The sequence below is a fragment of the Anomaloglossus baeobatrachus genome, chromosome 2 (genome assembly GCF_048569485.1).
Source record: "Anomaloglossus baeobatrachus isolate aAnoBae1 chromosome 2, aAnoBae1.hap1, whole genome shotgun sequence".
In the NCBI taxonomy this organism is placed as follows: domain Eukaryota; kingdom Metazoa; phylum Chordata; class Amphibia; order Anura; family Aromobatidae; genus Anomaloglossus; species Anomaloglossus baeobatrachus.
The window spans coordinates 635183269-635201759 of NC_134354.1; the positions used below are offsets into that span (position 1 = coordinate 635183269).

At 47.4% G+C, this 18491-nt stretch overlaps 1 protein-coding gene across 1 annotated transcript in view; it reads left to right on the plus strand.

The window, feature by feature from the left end:
• Positions 1–3810: 3810 nt before the first annotated feature.
• TAMALIN (trafficking regulator and scaffold protein tamalin) overlaps positions 3811–18491 on the plus strand; it is a 40905-nt gene continuing 26224 nt past the window's right edge. Inside the window, exon 1 of the mRNA XM_075334399.1 lies at positions 3811–4058. Coding sequence (XP_075190514.1) covers positions 3879–4058 — 180 coding nt within the window. The 5' untranslated portion in view covers positions 3811–3878. The remainder of the gene's footprint in view (positions 4059–18491) is intronic.

The window sequence follows — 18491 nt, forward strand, 5'->3', positions numbered from 1 at the left end:
GGGAGAGAGAGGTCACCGGTCCGGAGCAGGGCTCCTGGAGTTTACTAGGTGGCAGACGTTGGACTGGGCCTGGTAGGAGCTGGAACCCTGGTCGCAGGGGATCGCGTCTAAGGGCACGGACTGCCGAGGACGGCAGCCGGCGGCCTTGAGTCATCACCAAGCAGGGGCCAGGGCACGACGGGGTACATGGACCCTAGGCCCGGAAGTAGCTTCACACGTCCCGGTAATTTACCCGACGGGGGTGAAGACTTCAAGATTCATCCCCAACCTGCTCCAAAATCGGGGTACTAGCGCACCGATGGGATAGGATTTTCCCAAATACAGTCCAAAGAAATCCTACGCGTGAACCCTGAGAGCAAGCTCACTCCATTAGCTATAAGGGTGAGCGGGACTCGAAAAGTTTCAAGCTTGAGTGTCCAACTAGTGAGAAGGTGCCACGGAAAAGGCCACAGGCTAACAGCAACACCAAGGGCACGGATCCCAGCGTGCTCCCTCCAGGCTGCAGTGATGCTCAGAATTCTGGTTTACAAGCTGTCGGTGTTATTATTCCTGGACTGAGTGAGTACGCTGAAAAGCCCCTTTTCCTCTACCCAACGGCACCCCAATCATCAACACCCAACGGGCCCCAAGGCACAAACCCCCTACCCTCGGAGTGGTTAAACATCCTGCTGCTACCCCATCGCCACCGGGCTGCCCCAACAGCAGCGGTGGTCTCCTACATTACCACACACCGTGGGTGGCGTCACAAACTTTCTAAACCCCTGTACATACTCCCCCTCTCTTCTTTTAATTCGAGTGTCCGCGCGGACCCCCGGGTCCGGAGACCCCTCGAGCCACCGCGGCTCCGGATCTGAGCGGCTCGGCCGCTGACACGGGGGCGGTACACTTCTGTGTGTGTGTGTGCTATGAATGCTGTCCCTGTGCTATCCGTGTGACATCCAGATAGCACATGGACAGCGTGACCTGGTATACTTACCTGTCTCCGGCGCTGCTGTTACTTCCATGTCCGCGGTAAGTGCAGTAAATATGCAAAACGCATAATGAGCGGGCCCGGAAGTATCAGCACAGGCAGAGACAGCAGCGAAGGAGACTGGTAAGAATAAAAATTCTTTATTTTTTAAGTGACGTGTTTTCTCCGGTAGGCGTCACAGTACCGGAGACATGGATGTGTGAATGAGGCTTAACAGCAGTGATGGCAGCGCCCCTCACCACCATATTGGCGCTTCTGTGAACATAGGAGCCCATGATTGTTGTCAAAACTGCAATACTGAAGTATTTCGGTCTATTGATCAATCACAGGTTCAAGTCCCCTAAAAAGACTTAATAATTAAATAAAAAAGTTGATAAAATATTAAAAAATAAAATCACCACCATTTTCTCATCCAAAAATAAATCCAACATTTTGAATACACATTTTTGATCTTGCAGCTTCATTAAAGACCAATCTATCAAACTATAACATTATATAGCCCAAAATGTAAACGCTTTTAAGCAAAAGAATTCAAAATACCAGAATGCTGTGTGAACACAGCCAAAATGTGCGGTCTCCATGACCGGGTGTGTGACCCCTATGTGATAGTAATGAGGGGCACATTAAGACCTTGCCCATAGTGTGCGGTCTCCATGGCCGGGTGTGTGACCCCCAATGTGACATGTAATGAGGGGCACATTACGCCCCTGCCCATAGTGTGCGGTCTCCATGGCCGGGTGTGTGACCCCTATGTGATAGTAATGAGGGGCACATTAAGACCTTGCCCATAGTGTGCGCTCTCCATGGCCGGGTGTGTGCCCCCTATATGGCATGTAATGAAGGACACATTACTCCCCTCCCCATAGTGTGCGGTCTCCATAGCCGGGTGTGAGCCCCCCTATGTGACAGGTAATGAGGGGCACATTACTCCCTCCCCATAATGTGCGGTCTGCATAGCCGAGCGTGTGCCCCCCTATGTGACATGTAATGGACACATTACTCCCCTCACCATAGTGTACAGTCTCCATGGCCGCATCTGAGCCCCCTTATGTGACATGTAATGAGGGGCACATTACTCCACTCCACATAGTGTGCGGGCTCCATGGCCGGGTGTGAGCCCCCCTATGTGACATGTAATGAGGGGCACATTACTCCCCTCCCCATAGAGTGCGGTGTCCATGTTCAGATCTGAGTCTCCCTATGTGACATGTAATGAGAGGCACATTATTCCCTCCCCATAATGTGACGCTCTAGACTAGCCAGGCTGTCACAGGTAGTCCCATGTACACACGCCCCCCCCCCCCTCTTAGTAAGGTGACAGCAGCCAAACTACTAAACCCCTGTCACGTCCCTCCGGGTTTGATGTTCACACCAGGGGGGCGGAGCCAGGTGGTTGTCTCCGCCCACCAGTGAGTTCACAGGCCCAGAGGCGGGAAAACAGTTAGAGTGAGAGTTGAGCTTTGACAGTGGAGTGAAGTGGAGTCAAGTTCAAGGGCAGACCTGTGCCTAGGTCTGCGATAGCCTACAACTGGTGTCTGGGTTGGAGCCCAGTCACCTCTGGCAAGGAGGCAGACGGTGGTGGCCGCCTGCAGGAGCTGGAATTACAGCCGGTGGAACCGTAGGGACCGGGGACGGGAGGTGGCCCGCCGGTACCGAACCGGGGAACTGATTGGAAACCGTAGCACCAGGAGGGGTACTCAGACCCAGTACGAGGGCCAGAAACAACCGGGCTGAGTCAAATCAACTGTTTGAGGACTGGACTTTAGGACCTTTCCCACCTAAGACTCGACTGAAAACAACAGCCCAACCAAAGGGGTAAAGCCACCGCCAAGGCATAGAGACCCAAGGGGCCAGCGTCTGCGGGCAAAGAGCGCTCTCCCATCACATATCAAAACGGGGAGCGGACTACCGTTGCTCAGGCATAGGAGTCGTGATTTCTACATAAGTGAGGTGCAGGAGAAAGGCAGAAACCACCAACCTGTTAGGGGGAAAATTGCAGCCGGCTGCGGGCACCGTTCACCATCTTGTTTTGTTTACCAGAGACTCCAGTGTGTTTGTCATAGTGAGTACAACACGGGCCGCGCACCGCACCGCACCGACACCCAAGCACGCATCCATCCCCTCGCCTCAGCACCTCCCTCGGGCCCATCATCCCCCCTACCCACGGAGGGGGTCAACACCAAGCTGCGCAACACCGTCGCCGGGAGCCAAGTCAATGGCAGCGGTGGTGTCCATCCATTCACCACAACCAATGGGTGGCGTCACGAACTTAAATCCCCTACAAACAACCGCGGCTCCGGCCGTGGACCTCCCCACCGAAGTCCCTACGTGTAGTGCCAACCCCCTTTCAGAGCGACGTGAACCCCAGGTCCGTGAAAAACTCGAGCCACCCACCGACGAGCACGGATCTGAGCGGCTAGGCAGCCGGACGAGCCCCTGGGCGGTACAATAGTGTGCGCTCTCCATGGCCGGGTGTGTGCCCCCCTAGGTGACATGTAATGAAGGACACATTACTCCCTCCCCATAGTGTGCGGTCTCCATGGCCGGGTGTGAGCCCCCCTATGTGAAATGTAATGAGGGGCACATTACTCCCTCCCCATAGTGTGCGGTCTCCATGGCCGGGTGTGAGCCCCCCTAGGTGACATGTAATGAGGGGCACATTACTTCCCCGCTGCTGCTGATACTGAGGCGCCGCAGGGAAGACACTAATTACTTCTCTATGATCCCACACAGGACACAACTCGGCGTCAGACACGTGCAGGAGGGGCGGGGCATGGCTCTAGCCCCGCCCCCGAGATCAGTTATATCCCCCGTGCTAGCGCCGCCCCCTCCACAGACAGTGAGTGGTGCCGGAGGAGTGGAGCCGGAGGAACGCGGCCGCCGAACAGCAGCAGCTGCCGGGAAAGCCATGACTTTCAGACGCCTGAAGAAGCTGCACAGCAAGGAGGACTACACGTCCCCGCCGGACCCGGCCATTTACCGGGAAAGAGACAAGGCTGACCCCTACATGGCGCTGGGCTCATACAGGACGGATGACATGTACAAGGCGCTGGTGGTCTCCGGCGGGACCCTGCCCAGAGCTAAGAAGGTGAGAGCGCCGTGCACATGGTCTGCAGGTGAGGGTGGCGGGCCCGGGGCAGGTGAGGGTGGCGGGCCCGGGGCAGGTGAGGGTGGCGGGCCCGGGGCAGGTGGGGTGGCGGGCTGTGCTCCGGCCAAGGCACGACCTGCCTCCTGTTGTCATGGCATTTTCTTTTTGTCCCTTCAGGGGTTAACGGACGCCAGTGTTATATAGGTGGGGGGAGCAGTGACCTATTGTTCATAGGCTCCATTGTCTGCAGTGTCTTGTCTGTACCTGCAGCTGTTGCCAGCAATGCTGGTGCCAGGGTGCCATCCTGGTGAGGACTGGGTGTGATGATCCAGTCCTATGTGTTCCATACTGTGCGGTTATCCTGTAAGGTGCCTGTTGTACTGGTTGTGTGTGTATAACATCTGTAATAGCAGTACCTGGCTTGTAATAACTGTCCATTTAAAAAAAAAACAAACCTGTCTGTCCTGTTAAACTGGTGCGGACTGTGTGGTGTCTGTAACTTCACCTGTCCTGTAATAACAGTACCTGCCTGTGTGCTGCATCTAGTGCTGCTGTCCTGTAATAACAGTTCCTGCCTGTGTGCTGCATATAGTGCTGCTGTCCTGTAATAACAATCCCTGCCTGTGTGCTGCATCTAGTGCTGCTGTCCTGTAATAACAGTACCTGCCTGTGTGCTGCATCTAGTGCTGCTGTCCTGTAATAACAGTACCTGCCTGTGTGCTGCATATAGTGCTGCTGTCCTGTAATAACAGTACCTGCCTGTGTGCTGCATATAGTGCTGCTGTCCTGTAATAACACCCTGTCAGATGCTTACTATGCTGTTGTCCTGTAAGAACTTGTCCTGTGTGATACTCTGCTGAGTTACACCATTGTCAGTATGTACAGCATAAATGTGTCTTGTGATGGTCTGTAATAGTGCCCTTCCAGGATAATACATATTTTGCTGCTGGTCTGTAATAACAGTACCTGTCCAGGGTGGTACATATTCTGCTGTTGGTCTGTAATAACAGTACCTGTCCAGGGTGGTACATATTCTGCGGCTGGTCTGTAATAGTACCTGTCCAGGGTGGTACATATACTGCTGTTGGTCTGTAATAACAGTGCCTGTACAGGGTGGTAAATATTCTGCTGCTGTCCTGTAATAACAGTACCTGTCCTGGATGGTACATATTCTGCTGCTGTCCTGTAATAGTACCTGTCCTGGGTGGTACATATTCTGCTGCTGTCCTGTAATAACGGTACCTGTCCAGGGTGGTACATATACTGCTGTTGGTCTGTAATAACAGTGCCTGTACAGGGTGGTAAATATTCTGCTGCTGTCCTGTAATAACAGTGCCTGTCCAGGGTGGTAAATATTCTGCTGCTGTCCTGTAATAACAGTGCCTGTCCAGGGTGGTAAATATTCTGCTGCTGTCCTGTAATAACGGTACCTGTCCAGGGTGGTACATATACTGCTGTTGGTCTGTAATAACAGTGCCTGTACAGGGTGGTAAATATTCTGCTGCTGTCCTGTAATAACAGTGCCTGTCCAGGGTGGTACATATTCTGCTGCTGTCCTGTAATAACAGTGCCTGTCCAGGGTGGTAAATATTCTGCTGCTGTCCTGTAATAACAGTGCCTGTCCAGGGTGGTACATATTCTGCTGCTGTCCTGTAATAACAGTACCTGTCCAGGGTGGTACATATTCTGCTGCTGTCCTGTAATAACAGTACCTGTCCAGGGTGGTACATATTTTGCTGCTGTCCTGTAATAACAGTACCTGTCCTGGGTGGTTCATATTTTGCTGCTGTCCTTTAATAGTGCCTGCCGGTCCTGTGTATTACATCTTGTGGTGCATATTTTCTGTTGCTGTCCTATGACATCGGTACCAATCTTTGCTGCCGTAGTTCAGGAGCCACCATTAGCTCCATCTTTGTGCCTCAACCTGTTATAGCCAGCTGTAGTTATAATCTGCACCTGACCATAATACAATTATACCTAAATGCCATCGCTGGCGTTCTACATGAGTAATTCTGTGAAATGGTGACATGTGGTTACACTGGGTTGCAGTGGGGAATACTGTTTAGTATTCTCCAAATATACATATGAGGTTGAAGTAAGCGAGAAATACCGCTAACCGCTGCAACTTCAGAAATAAGTGTAGGTGTCTGAGACGATTGCACGTCCGCCGTCTGATATTTAAGTCTCTAGACATTTCCTGATGACTTCTTATAACATGTTAAGTCTTTCCGACCACAGCGATCATACTTCCCTACAGTCTTTGATGTTCACACTTAATACCTGCAGATGATGCAAAAGTGTGGATAAAGTTGGACTCTGGTACGAGCGGCAGGATGAGAAGTGGCACACAGCTTTATTAGTTGAACACTCCTGTAATGTGCCAAAATATTTTTCTCTTATGATGTGTAATTGAAACAAAGTGGCAAGCTGCATTTGAATGTTTGGCCACACCAAGGGTGCACCGAGCGCCTGTATGTTTGGACAGCCATTCTGAACAGTTCAACCCCCCCCCCCCCCCCCCGCTTCCTTTCGAAATTTGTGTAAAATTGCAAGTCAACCCTATTCATGTCACTGGAAGTTTGACTTTTGTGCTAGTCAATCTGTTGCTCCATTCAAAATCAGGGACTCTGAACAGTTCTGTGAGTACTCAGCCATTTCTGTCTGTTCCATAGACTTTGAATGGGGTGGCAGTGTACCTGCTGGACATAACGAATTCAATCATTGCGTAATGTGCAGTGCATGGGGGCTGCTTTGAAGGTCAGTAGCCATGCCTTCCACTGCTTGTGAGAATACCCAGGGTGAGCAACAACACATTTGGCAAGTCGTAACGCAGTCATATGGTATATAGGAGCTAGGTGCCTATACCTCGGCTTGACAGCGACATCTCCGAATTCTCCAACCATGTACTGTTCGGCTGAGCATCCTTGTGTTCTGCATGGGTAGAGGAGAGATGCTGCAAAACACTCCTGGTGGCGGCTGGTACTTCAGATAAAACTGGAATTGGAGAGTTTGGATGCCCCATACACATCTGATGGCTGGCAGACCTTAGTCTAAAAACTGTTTTCAATGCTAAACACATGGCCATATTATGGCTCCATTTTGTACAGCTCTGAGGTGTACCTCGGTATTTGGCGAGGCTTTGGCCTCGGTATTTGGCGAGGCTTTGGCCTCGGTATTTGGCGAGGCTTTGGCCTCGGTATTTGGCGAGGCTTTGGCCTCGGTATTTGGCGAGGCTTTGACCTCGGTATTTGGCGAGGCTTTGACCTCGGTATTTGGCGAGGCTTTGGCCTCGGTATTTGGCGAGGCTTTGGCTTCGGTATTTGGCGAGGCTTTGGCTTCGGTATTTGGCGAGGCTTTGGCTTCGGTATTTGGCGAGGCTTTGGCCTCGGTATTTGGCGAGGCTTTGGCCTCGGTATTTGTAAGCCAAAACCAGCAGTGGATAAAAATACAGAAGTGGTGCCCGTGTTTCTATTATACTTTTCCTCTGATTGTTCCCCTCCTAGTTTTGGATTACAAATACTGATATAAAATACTGAATGTGTGCACATGGCCTTACAGTATTGTCTGCGGAGTTAGGCAAGGGCTACACAGCGGCATATGGTGGTGTCACATTGTTCCATCCCATGCATTGCTTGCTTTCCTATGGTGTCACATTAAAGCCCGCAAAAGTCAAACTTGTTTTGACTGTCATTAATTGTAAGTCAAAAACGATTCACTTGGCAAAAGCTTCAATGCAAGTTACAAGCAATGATGACTATTTGTTTCTTTTATTCATATTTTTTCTGCAAATTTGCAGCTTTAGAAAGTCACAAGAGCAAGTTGCAGACAAGTTGTGCAAATGTTTTGACCAAGCGACCTGCCTGAGAATTGCTGTTGTGACTTGACGTAAAGTACACTCAGTAGACATTCCTCCTCCATCAGACTCTGCATGTCCTGGGAGAGCACCTGACGGCCTGTGGGCTACACAGCGGCAAAGCATAGAAGTGCTCTACTGCTGAATATTGTAGGCTCATAGTGACCTCCAGGCTACTAATAGGACACACTTTATTAACAGCAGGTGTGCATCTAATTGATTTGACAGCTCCTTTCTTGTGGTTCCCTCCTTAGAAATTATAAGTAGTATTGCAGGAAGCATTTGAAGGATTTATTTGGTAAATGCCATGTAAATTGGCCATACTGAGACTCGTGAAGCCTGAATAACTGTGGCCGCTTTGAAGTCATGATCTGCGTATGTGTAGCAGGTACCATCCGTATATACACGTGTTCTCCGTGTTGTGTTTTACAGTTTATATAATTTTTAACTTTTAGGTTGAGTTCTGACCTTCTTGATTCATCCCCTGATAGCCTTAGGCTAAAGGCCCAGTCACACACAACGACTTACCAGCGATCCCGAAAACGATGCGACCTGATAGGGATCACAGGTCGCTGGGAGGTCGCTGGTGAGATGTCACACAGTCAGACCTTACCAACGATGCAGGAACGATACAGGTCGCAGTACCTGTATAACGATCTCAGCAGTCACTGTGACCCTTTCACACAGTGTCAAACACAGCGATGCCTCCTGCCCAGCAGGACATCACCTTTGAAGAAAATGACCTGGTCTATTCGGCAACGACCAGCGACCTCACAGCAGGGGCCTGATCGCTGGTAGGTGTCACACATAACAAGATCGATAACGGGATCACTACTGCGTCACCAAAACGGTGACTCAGCTGCGATCTCGCTAGCGATCTTGTTGTGTGACAGTACCTTTAAGTTTACCTTACTATTGTTTGGACTGTCTGTGTACAGTGGACCACCTTCAGTGCCATGTGCTCTAGTCCAGACCAACATTGGTCCATTTTCCAAAACTGTCTGAAGGAGAAAAATCGCAGCAGGTGCTAGTTTGGTCCAAATTATGAGCCACACTAAGGCCCTGTGCGCACTGGAAAATGGAATTTTCTCAAGAAAATTCCGCAGGCATTGAAAGATTACCGCACCCGCAGTAAAAAAAACGCGGGAAACCGCACCCGAAAACATGCGGTTTGCTGCGGTTTTACCGCGGTATTGTTCGTAGTATTACCGCGGTTTTGCCACGTGCGGGTTGGTATGTGCTTTATTGCATTCAATGCAATAAAGCACATTGAAAAAAGTCATTTCATTCTGAGATAGAGAAATAGACAGAAGAATAGAAGAATAGATACAGACAGAGGGATAGAGGGATAGAGTCCCTGTGAGCACACTCTGCATTTCTCACGGTCGGCAGTGAGTTCACATTACCGGCCGTGGGAAATGCCCTGGAGTTACCTCTACTGTCTCGCTGCGAGGCTGCATTCAGCAGAGTGTCTGTCAGTCGCGGCTGGATGCAAGCATCGCAGGACGCCGGAGCTGTGGATAACTTCGGAGCTTTTTCGGGAGGGGTTAATAAAAGCGTGAACGAGGCTTTTGTGTTTTATTTAAAATAAAAAAATTTTCGGTGTGTGTGTTTTTTCACTTTACTTACGGGTTGATCATGTCAGCTGTCTCATAGACGCTGCCATGATCAAGCCTGGAGTTAATGGCGGTGATCCGACGCCATTAACTCCTTGTATTACCCTGACTGCCACTGCATCACGGCAGCACGAAGAGCTCTGAACACTCCGGTACTGTCGCATAATGCATGAGACAGTCCCGGGGCAGCTGCGGCTGATATTCTCGGCTGTGGGAGGGGGTGTTGTGGCATGTATCCACCTCCACAAAAGATACTCTGACATCCAGTATGTATCCACTAACTACTCTGACATGCTCCAGTATGTATCCACTAACCTAAGAGCAGTCAGTTTTGATCCAAATATTGTGGCATGTATCCACCTCCACAAAAGATACTCTGACATGCTCCAGTAACCTAAGAGCAGTTGGTCCATGGATCTTCGGCATGGTGTGGAAGCATGCAAATGGTGAGCAAGAATTGCGCATGTTTCACGTCCTTCGCCGTTACGAAGCAACGTTGAGACCTATTATTCAGCGTCACATTGCGCCTGGTTCTAGGATCATCTCTGATCAGTGGGCCGCTTATCGAAATATAAATAACTGGCCCATGTTCAATTATGCGCATTAAACCGTCAATCATGAGCAGAATTTCGTTGATCCGATAACTGGTGCTAATACTCAGTGCATTGAAGCGCATTGGGGTCATGTGAAGACGGAAATACTGAGAAAGATGCGTGGCACTTCCCAATATTTGTTGTCAGGACATTTGGCCGAGTACTGGTGGAAGAAGCTTCATTTAAACGCGCCATTTTGTGAAATAATTGCAGAAATTTCTCGACAGTTTCCATTGGTGTAAGGTAGTGTTCAGAGTTTGCTCCTGTGTTTTTCCTGACAGATGTAAACAATAAATAGAATGTGAAAACATATGTTGGAGCATCTTTTGTGAAGGTGGATACATACCACAATAATACCGTGGGAGGGAGGCGGGGGACATTAACCCTGCCCCACTCCCTCCCCAGCCTGAGAATACCGGGCCGCCGCTGTGTGCTTACCTCAGCTGGACGGTAAAAATACGGCGGAGCCCACGTGTTTTTTTTTTTTCTTTTTTCTATATTTCCGTTTGCTTTCGATGTGTGTTCTATATGTCTGTATCTGTGTGTTCTATGTCTGTGATGTGTCTGTGGTGTGTGTGTGTTTACTCTCTGCTTCGCTTCCTCATCCTGTCATGACATCACTTCCCGAAACCGCGAAATACTGCAGGAAATAACGCAGGAAAACGCAATGAACCGCACACAATTTGCTACCTGCGTTATTCCCTGCGGGATTTCACGATTACATTGCAGTCAATGGAGTGAAATCCCGCAGCAACGTGCGGAAAAGAAGTGACATGCAGTTGTTTTTGCTGCGGGAATCCCGCAGCAAACCATGCAGCTGTCAAAATCCGCATAGTGCGCACAGGATTTTTTTTTCCCCATAGGTTTTGCTGGTGATTCACTGCAGAGATGTTATGAACATTTTCTGCAGCGACACATGCAGCAAAACCGCAGGAAATCCGCGGCAAAATCCGGTAAGTGCGCACAGGGCCTAATAGCTCCACCTGTCTGCTGTGTGGGGAAGCAGTCATGTATTGAGTTTGTGAACTTGACCTGTCCGCACAGCACTTGAGTGTCTGAACGTCGACTTTGGGTGTGTTCACGCAAGAATTTTTGTTTGTCCATGTAGGGCAATTGTAGCTTTTGTTACGCACACAGGCAAATTTTATATGCGTTTATAGCACGTTTATGATACTGCGGTTTTTGCCTCTTGTTGGTCTGTCATGTTTTAAAGTTGCTTTGTCTTTGATACTTTCTGGTATTTGGCTTTTACCAAACTTTGACAGTCATGTATGGATTACTTGTGTTTTGTGACATGTTTCCAAAGTGGAAATGCACTTTTTTTTACCTGCGGATATTTTGCATCTCATACAAGTCTGTGGGAAAATTCTGCATAGAAAACTCAACATATCCACAAGAGAAATTGACATGCTGCGGATTTGAACCACACGCCGCAGGTCAGTTTATGCAAAGTGAAAAAGCAGAATGGGCAGGAGACTTCTATAAATTTCAACCAATTTGCTAGAACTCTAAGACGCTGTGTTAATGCACCAAAAATAAACGCAATCAAAAATTAATCATGGGCAGCGAGCCTAAGGGTACATGCCCACTATCGGGACCCGTTGCTTTCTGAGCACGGCGGGTCCTGACCTGCGGGGCCGCGAGTCCTCCGCAGGAGACCGCAGCTGCCAGTCCCCACGATCCAGTCTTGGACAGTTGCAGTCTCTGTCTTCTGTTCTCCTTGTGGAGAACACTTGTCTTTGCAGCAAACAATTGACGTGCTGCGGCTCCGAAAGGCACACTGCAGGTCAGTGTTTGCTGAAATACAAGCACAGTGGGCACAGGATTTCTAGACATCCCATCCACTGTGCTTGTACTGTACATCAGTGTTTTGGATGCAGCTGAAGCATGCTGCGTCCAAAACGCTGTGAACACTGATCGTGGGCACGCAGCCTAACCCTATGTGCGTATGCTGCATTTGTGTGAAGCACAAAAAAACGCTGACTTTGTGGTTTTTCGCTGCAAAAACGCACCCGTGGTAAAAACGCATAAAAAAGCATGTGTTTTTGCGCGTTTTCTGCTGCATTTTTGTTGCTGCAGAAATAATTGACATGTTTTTTGTGATCACCACAAAAATGCACCTAAAACAAAACTGCACTGTGCAGACAGCAAAAAATGAAAACTCAGACTTTTTTGGGGAAGCAAAGTTATGCCGTTTTTTAGACCAACAATGCCGCGAACAACGCACCGTGCGCACATAGCTTAACAGTTATATTCTTTATCTGTCAGTGATGATGCAGTGAATCCAATGACTGACCCGTCGGCACTGTTGGTACATACAGCCTTCCTCGGAGTGCATTAATGAGCCATATAATGTATATCACCAGTAGATGGCTACATAATCTCTGAAAGGTGGAAACAGCTGATGAGGGGACCGTAACTGCCACAGTTCTCAGGTTTCTTTCTCCCATTGATGCTGGGATCTTGGATCTAATAAACCTCTATGTAGTGTTAGAAGTGTACTTAAACCACAAGTGTGCTTCAGTGACTTAATGACGTCGCCTAATTTACTTTAATACTTTGTGCTTAATTCCTAATATGTAGCAGCCCAAGTTCCCCCATCTCTACCCAGGGACGTTGGGAGTGTTTTAGATTTAACTATGTTACGTGGAATAAAGTCAAAACTTCAGGTGGGAACACACGGGCCAGCGCAGCTCTCCGAATGGATCAAGTGACAGGATAAACTCTGGGCTTGGACTGTTTGGTAATATTGGGTTAGATCCACTGCTTTTCAGGCCAATATCAAGAAGAGCAACATAGCTCAGCACAATGATATAATGAAATGGTTACAGGAAAATGTGCTATTTATTATGTGACGCATTTCAGGGCAGGTTCTTTGTGCCAAAAGCCAGAAAAGTAAATGTCTTGTTTGTAAAGAAATTATTGCACTTTTGATAGACATGTTAGTGTAACCTGAAGTCAAAGGCTATATGATCAGGTCTGTGCCAGTGTTGTGGCAGCATATTGGCTATAGTCAGTAGGGTACAGTGTTGCATGTCAGCGCCACCTTTGTGGGTACAGCGCTTTTCCATCCTGAACCATTTACTGTTCAGCACGTGAAGCAATGCTGTATGCAGCGTGCATTCCCAGCGTGGTGCCATTAATTGTGCAGAGTCTGGGTTTGCAAGGCTTGCCAAACTGGATCCAGATCTGACTGTCTAGAGCTCAGCTGTGCAAGTGCCTTATCTTGGAATAGAAGTCTGATCTGAGGGATCATAATTATTTCATGCTGGATCCAGCCTTTGGCACCTAGATAAAAAGCTGTCAGTTATGCAAACGTTTGGCTATTTACTTAACACAAAACTGGAAAATCAAGTTTCACTTTGCTTCCATCCAACTTCTTTGGGGTTCATTTTATTATCAAATGAAGGCCTAATTATTGACTAATTTGCATGACGTAGTCAGCCAAGTCACAACGTGGAAAAATAAACATCTGCCGGAGTACAGTAAGAGTTCTGCGAGGACGACGAGTTCTGTTATTAGGGGAGGGAAATTTTAGTGACTACTTATATAAAGCTGGTGTCACACAACGACAACGACGTCGCTGCTACGTCACCATATTCTGTGACGTAGCAGCGACCATAGATGATCGTTAGTAAGCTGTCAAACATGTTATATAAAGCAGCGACGGAGCAGCGATCATAGCGACGTCGACGGTCGTTGTGTGGTTTCAGACGTAGCGTAGCGATCGTCGCTGCTGCGGTGTCAAACACAAGGATTATCAGCTTATCAGCATGGCGCAGCGGGATAGCAGCGATTAAAAAATGACCTGGAACATTCAGGAGCGAGCAACGATTTCGCAGCAGGGGTCTGATCGTAATGTGTCACACACAGCGACGTCGCTGTTGAGGTCGCTGCTACGTCACAGAATATGGTGACGTAGCAGCGACGTCGTTGTGTGTGACACCAGCATAATACTGTTAAAATGAGGTGGCAGATTACTGCCTGCTATGTATAATAAAAAATACACACACACACACACACACACACACACACACACACACACACACACACACACACACACACACTCTGACCACGAAGGAGTACACCCACTGCAAAATAAGATTTTAATCAATATTTCACTGAATACAAGGACAATTTCTGAAATTTTGGCAACTTAATTTCATTGAACCTGTTTAACCTATAACATGAAAGTAAGATTAATATAACTTTCATTTCAAAATCTTCCGTTTTAATTTCAAATTAGTTTATGCAAAAATGTATACACCACACATAAAAAACTACATCTTGTACTTTATGACCTCCATGATTTTTAAGAGCAGCACCAAGTGAATTAACAAGTTGGGGAAATATTGCAACATCTTTCATTTCACATTATTCAAGAATGACCTCTTTTAGAGTCTAGATGGCGAGTGATTCTCAACGTCTCTCCAGAATTTCCCATAGATGTTTGATTGGGTTTAGATCAGGAGATACTTGGCCACTGAGTCACTTTCACCCAGTTCTTCAGAAATGCAACAGACATGTTTTGTATCATTGTCATGTTAGAAAAGTGCACATCTACCAAGGGCACAGAGTGATGGTGGCATCTTCTTTTTCAATAAAGAGCAGTATTTCTGGGAATTCATGTATCATTGTAGGCACCTTGCATTTTTCTTAATTTTCTCTTTGCATGGTGCCTACAGTGAAACATGGTGGTGGCATTGGAGAGCTGTTGGTGTGATGGTATCTTGAATTCACAGATGCACTGCTCTATATTGAAAGACAAGATGCTACCATCACTCCGTCCCTTGGTAGACATGACATTTCCAACATGAAAATGATCCAAAACACACCTGTTCCAGTTCTGAAGAACAGGGTGAAAGTGCTTCAATGTCCAAGTATGTCTTCTGATGTGAGCCCAACACCTATAGGGAATTCTGGGGAGAAGTTGAGCATCACCCTCCATCCAGGGTGTCTGCAGAGTGTATATAATGTTATATTCTATTATTGCCTGCAAGTGAGTCTTCCACCTTGTTCTAAGATTTTAACTAATGTGTTAAAAATGTTATTAAATTACTAATGTGTCCTACTGCATAGCTGGAGACAATGCAGGGCTGGGAGTGGGCGAGGGGGTCAGCTGCTCAGAATTGTGATATATCTCAAACAGGAATTCATTCTCTTGTATTTGTTTCATCTGTACAGTTGGATAGCGTATAGCACATTGTTACGTGATGGCTGAGTAACACTCCCTTGTCATGTCTCTGTATAAAGTTCCTAAGCAGCTGGGATAAGGAATTCTCCTTTGCATTCTTCGCTTTCCCTTTATTTTTGTGTTGCTTAGTATCAGTAGTCACATAGAACTTGAGTGCAAAGGCTAATAGATTCCACCATCTGTTAAGAAAAGAGCATGCACATTTGTGAATGGGCGGATGCCGAGTCATTGGTAGTGATCGTCGGAGAAGATGTTTACAGCATGAAATGTGGTCCTTAGCACTGACTATCTTGTATGTAGGCACAAGCTGTGAACCGGTCATACACTTGACTACTGTCTTGGACATTACAGGAGCATGTATATCTGGTATATTTTGTATTTGCTCCCAATAATGAATGTATCATAGCACAGCATTATTATTCTTTACCACAAATTGTTTGAGATTTGTGCCTTCAGGTGTGAAATCCTGATTTATTAATATGCGCACTTCACCAAACTTCAATAACAGATGTAAAACCGAAATGACCAATTTTAATTTAAGGCGGTCATGTTCAGTTGACTTACACTAGTGTCCTATATTTATGGACAATACCTTTTTTATTCTGTAGTTTTTTTTTGTTTTGTCAGTATGTTCTGCTCCTTAGGATCCAGCTAGTGATGTGTTCGTGAACAATCCAAGACAACTGGCTTCCATCAGTGAACAATGGGAGCTGGCACCCCAGTTAAAGCCGCTTGCAGTCTGGGGGGAAAATCAACAAGTTTGGATGATCTGGAAGTCACAGCTCAATGTAAATATGGGGAGATAAGGTATGCACACCAGTGACTATGGAAGGGGAATACATGGAATAGCAGAAACTGCTGTGTGAATACTGACATGAAAAATTCAATAGCTATTTGTAAGAATGAAATGTGAAAAATGGAACCTGCATTACTGCCATGAATATATGAATAAAGAGAAATTTAGCTACTGAATTGATCAATGCAGAAGAGCCCCAACACTACGCCAAAGTATTTCTCTACGTTGGGGTCCCTAGCTTGTGTGTGTCCTCTCATGCAGTTAAAAAACTTACCGTGTATGGGACGCTGAGACCCAGGCTATATATACGATGTGGATTGGCAATAGGTGTGTATGGGGAGGGTTCACAAACGAAAAACTACTAACATTAAGGAATAACGTTTGGAACTCCATTCTATGTCTGAACTGGGTGCAAAAAACCTAAAAAACATCACTATGGGGAGATAAGGTATGCACACCAGTGACTATGGAAGGGGAATACATGGAATAGCAGAAACTGCTGTGTGAATACTGACATGAAAAATTCAATAGCTATTTGTAAGAATGAAATGTGAAAAATGGAACCTGCATTACTGCCATGCCAATCCACATCGTATATATAGCCTGGGTCTCAGCGTCCCATACACGGTAAGTTTTTTAACTGCATGAGAGGACACACACAAGCTAGGGACCCCAACGTAGAGAAATACTTTGGCGTAGTGTTGGGGCTCTTCTGCATTGATCAATTCAGTAGCTAAATTTCTCTTTATTCATATATTCATGGCAGTAATGCAGGTTCCATTTTTCACATTTCATTCTTACAAATAGCTATTGAATTTTTCATGTCAGTATTCACACAGCAGTTTCTGCTATTCCATGTATTCCCCTTCCATAGTCACTGGTGTGCATACCTTATCTCCCCATAGCTCAATGTAAAGGCCACGTCACACTAAGCAACATCGCTGCTAACGAACAACTTTTGTGACGTGACATGTGTGTGACATCCAGCAACAACCCGGCCCCTGCTGTGAGGTCGTTGGTTGTTGCTGAATGTCCTGGGCCATTTTTTAGTTGTTGCTCTCCCGCTGTGAAGCACACATCGCTGTGTGACAGCGAGACGGCAACAACTAAATGTGCAGGCAGGCTTCTGCGGAGGCTGGTAACCACTGTAAACATCGGGTAACCAAGAAGCCCTGTTCTTGGTTACCCGATATTTACCTTGGTTACCAGCGTCCGCCGCTCTCACACTGTCAGTGCCGGCTCCTGCTCTGTGCACACATAGCCACAGTACACATCGGGTTAATTACCCGATGTGTAGTCTGGCTATGTGTGCAGAGAATGCAGGGAGCCGGCACTGGCAGCGTGAGCGCGGGGACGCTGGTAACTAAGGTAAATATCGGGTAACCAAGGTAAGGGCTTCTTGGTTACCCGATGTTTACAGTGGTTACCAGCCTCCGCAGAAGCCGGCTCCTGCTGCCTGCACACGTAGCAGAGTACACATCGGGTAATTAACCCGATGTGTACTGTGGCTAGGTGTGCAGGGAAGCAAACGCTAAGCGGTGTGCGCTGGTAACCAAGGTAAATATCGGGTTTGTTACCCGATATTTACCTTAGTTACCAAGCACAGCATCGCTTCCACGCGGTGCTGGGGGCTGGTCACTAGTTGCTGGTGAGATCTGCCTGTGTGACAGCTCACCAGCAACTCGTGTAGCGACGCTCCAGCGATCCCTGCCAGGTCAGGTTGCTGGTGTGATCGCTGGAGTGTCGCTAGTGTGACATCTCACCAGCGACCTCCTAGCAACTTACCAGCGATCCCTATCAGGTTGGATCGTTGTTGGGATCGCTGGGAAGTTGTTTAGTGTGACTGGGCCTTAAGTCTGAGAGCCAAAACAAGGTTCTCATACTTACATTAAAAACTTTTGTCATTTACCTCTGACTTCCAGTCAGTCAGAAGTTGTGGTCACAAGATGGCAGATGGGGACCAGAGCACGGCTGGGGAGAGCTGAGGTTGGCGGATGCTTAGTATGAGACTAGGTACAGGGACCACTCCAGCAATGCAATAAAAAGAAATACGGCTGGAGTGGTCCTTTCAGAATTCTGTTGCATTTAACTTGATGATTGTGCCCCATCAGTATGTGAAATCACCTCTGAATCTGCTTTCGTGAATGTTTAGTCATGTGGCACATCAGAATTGAGAAGTGAACATACGTCACCCATGGGGGGGGAAGAGGTTTCTCTAGTCTGGGCATCCGTCATCGACTTCTCTGAAACCTGCTTTCATAAATTGACATTTGCTAATACCAATTGTGTAAATCAGAAAACCATAAACATCTGCATGAATCTACAAGGAGAAGTTATTTCACATGACTTAATTGCTGAACAGGTGCCAAGACTTTGCCATG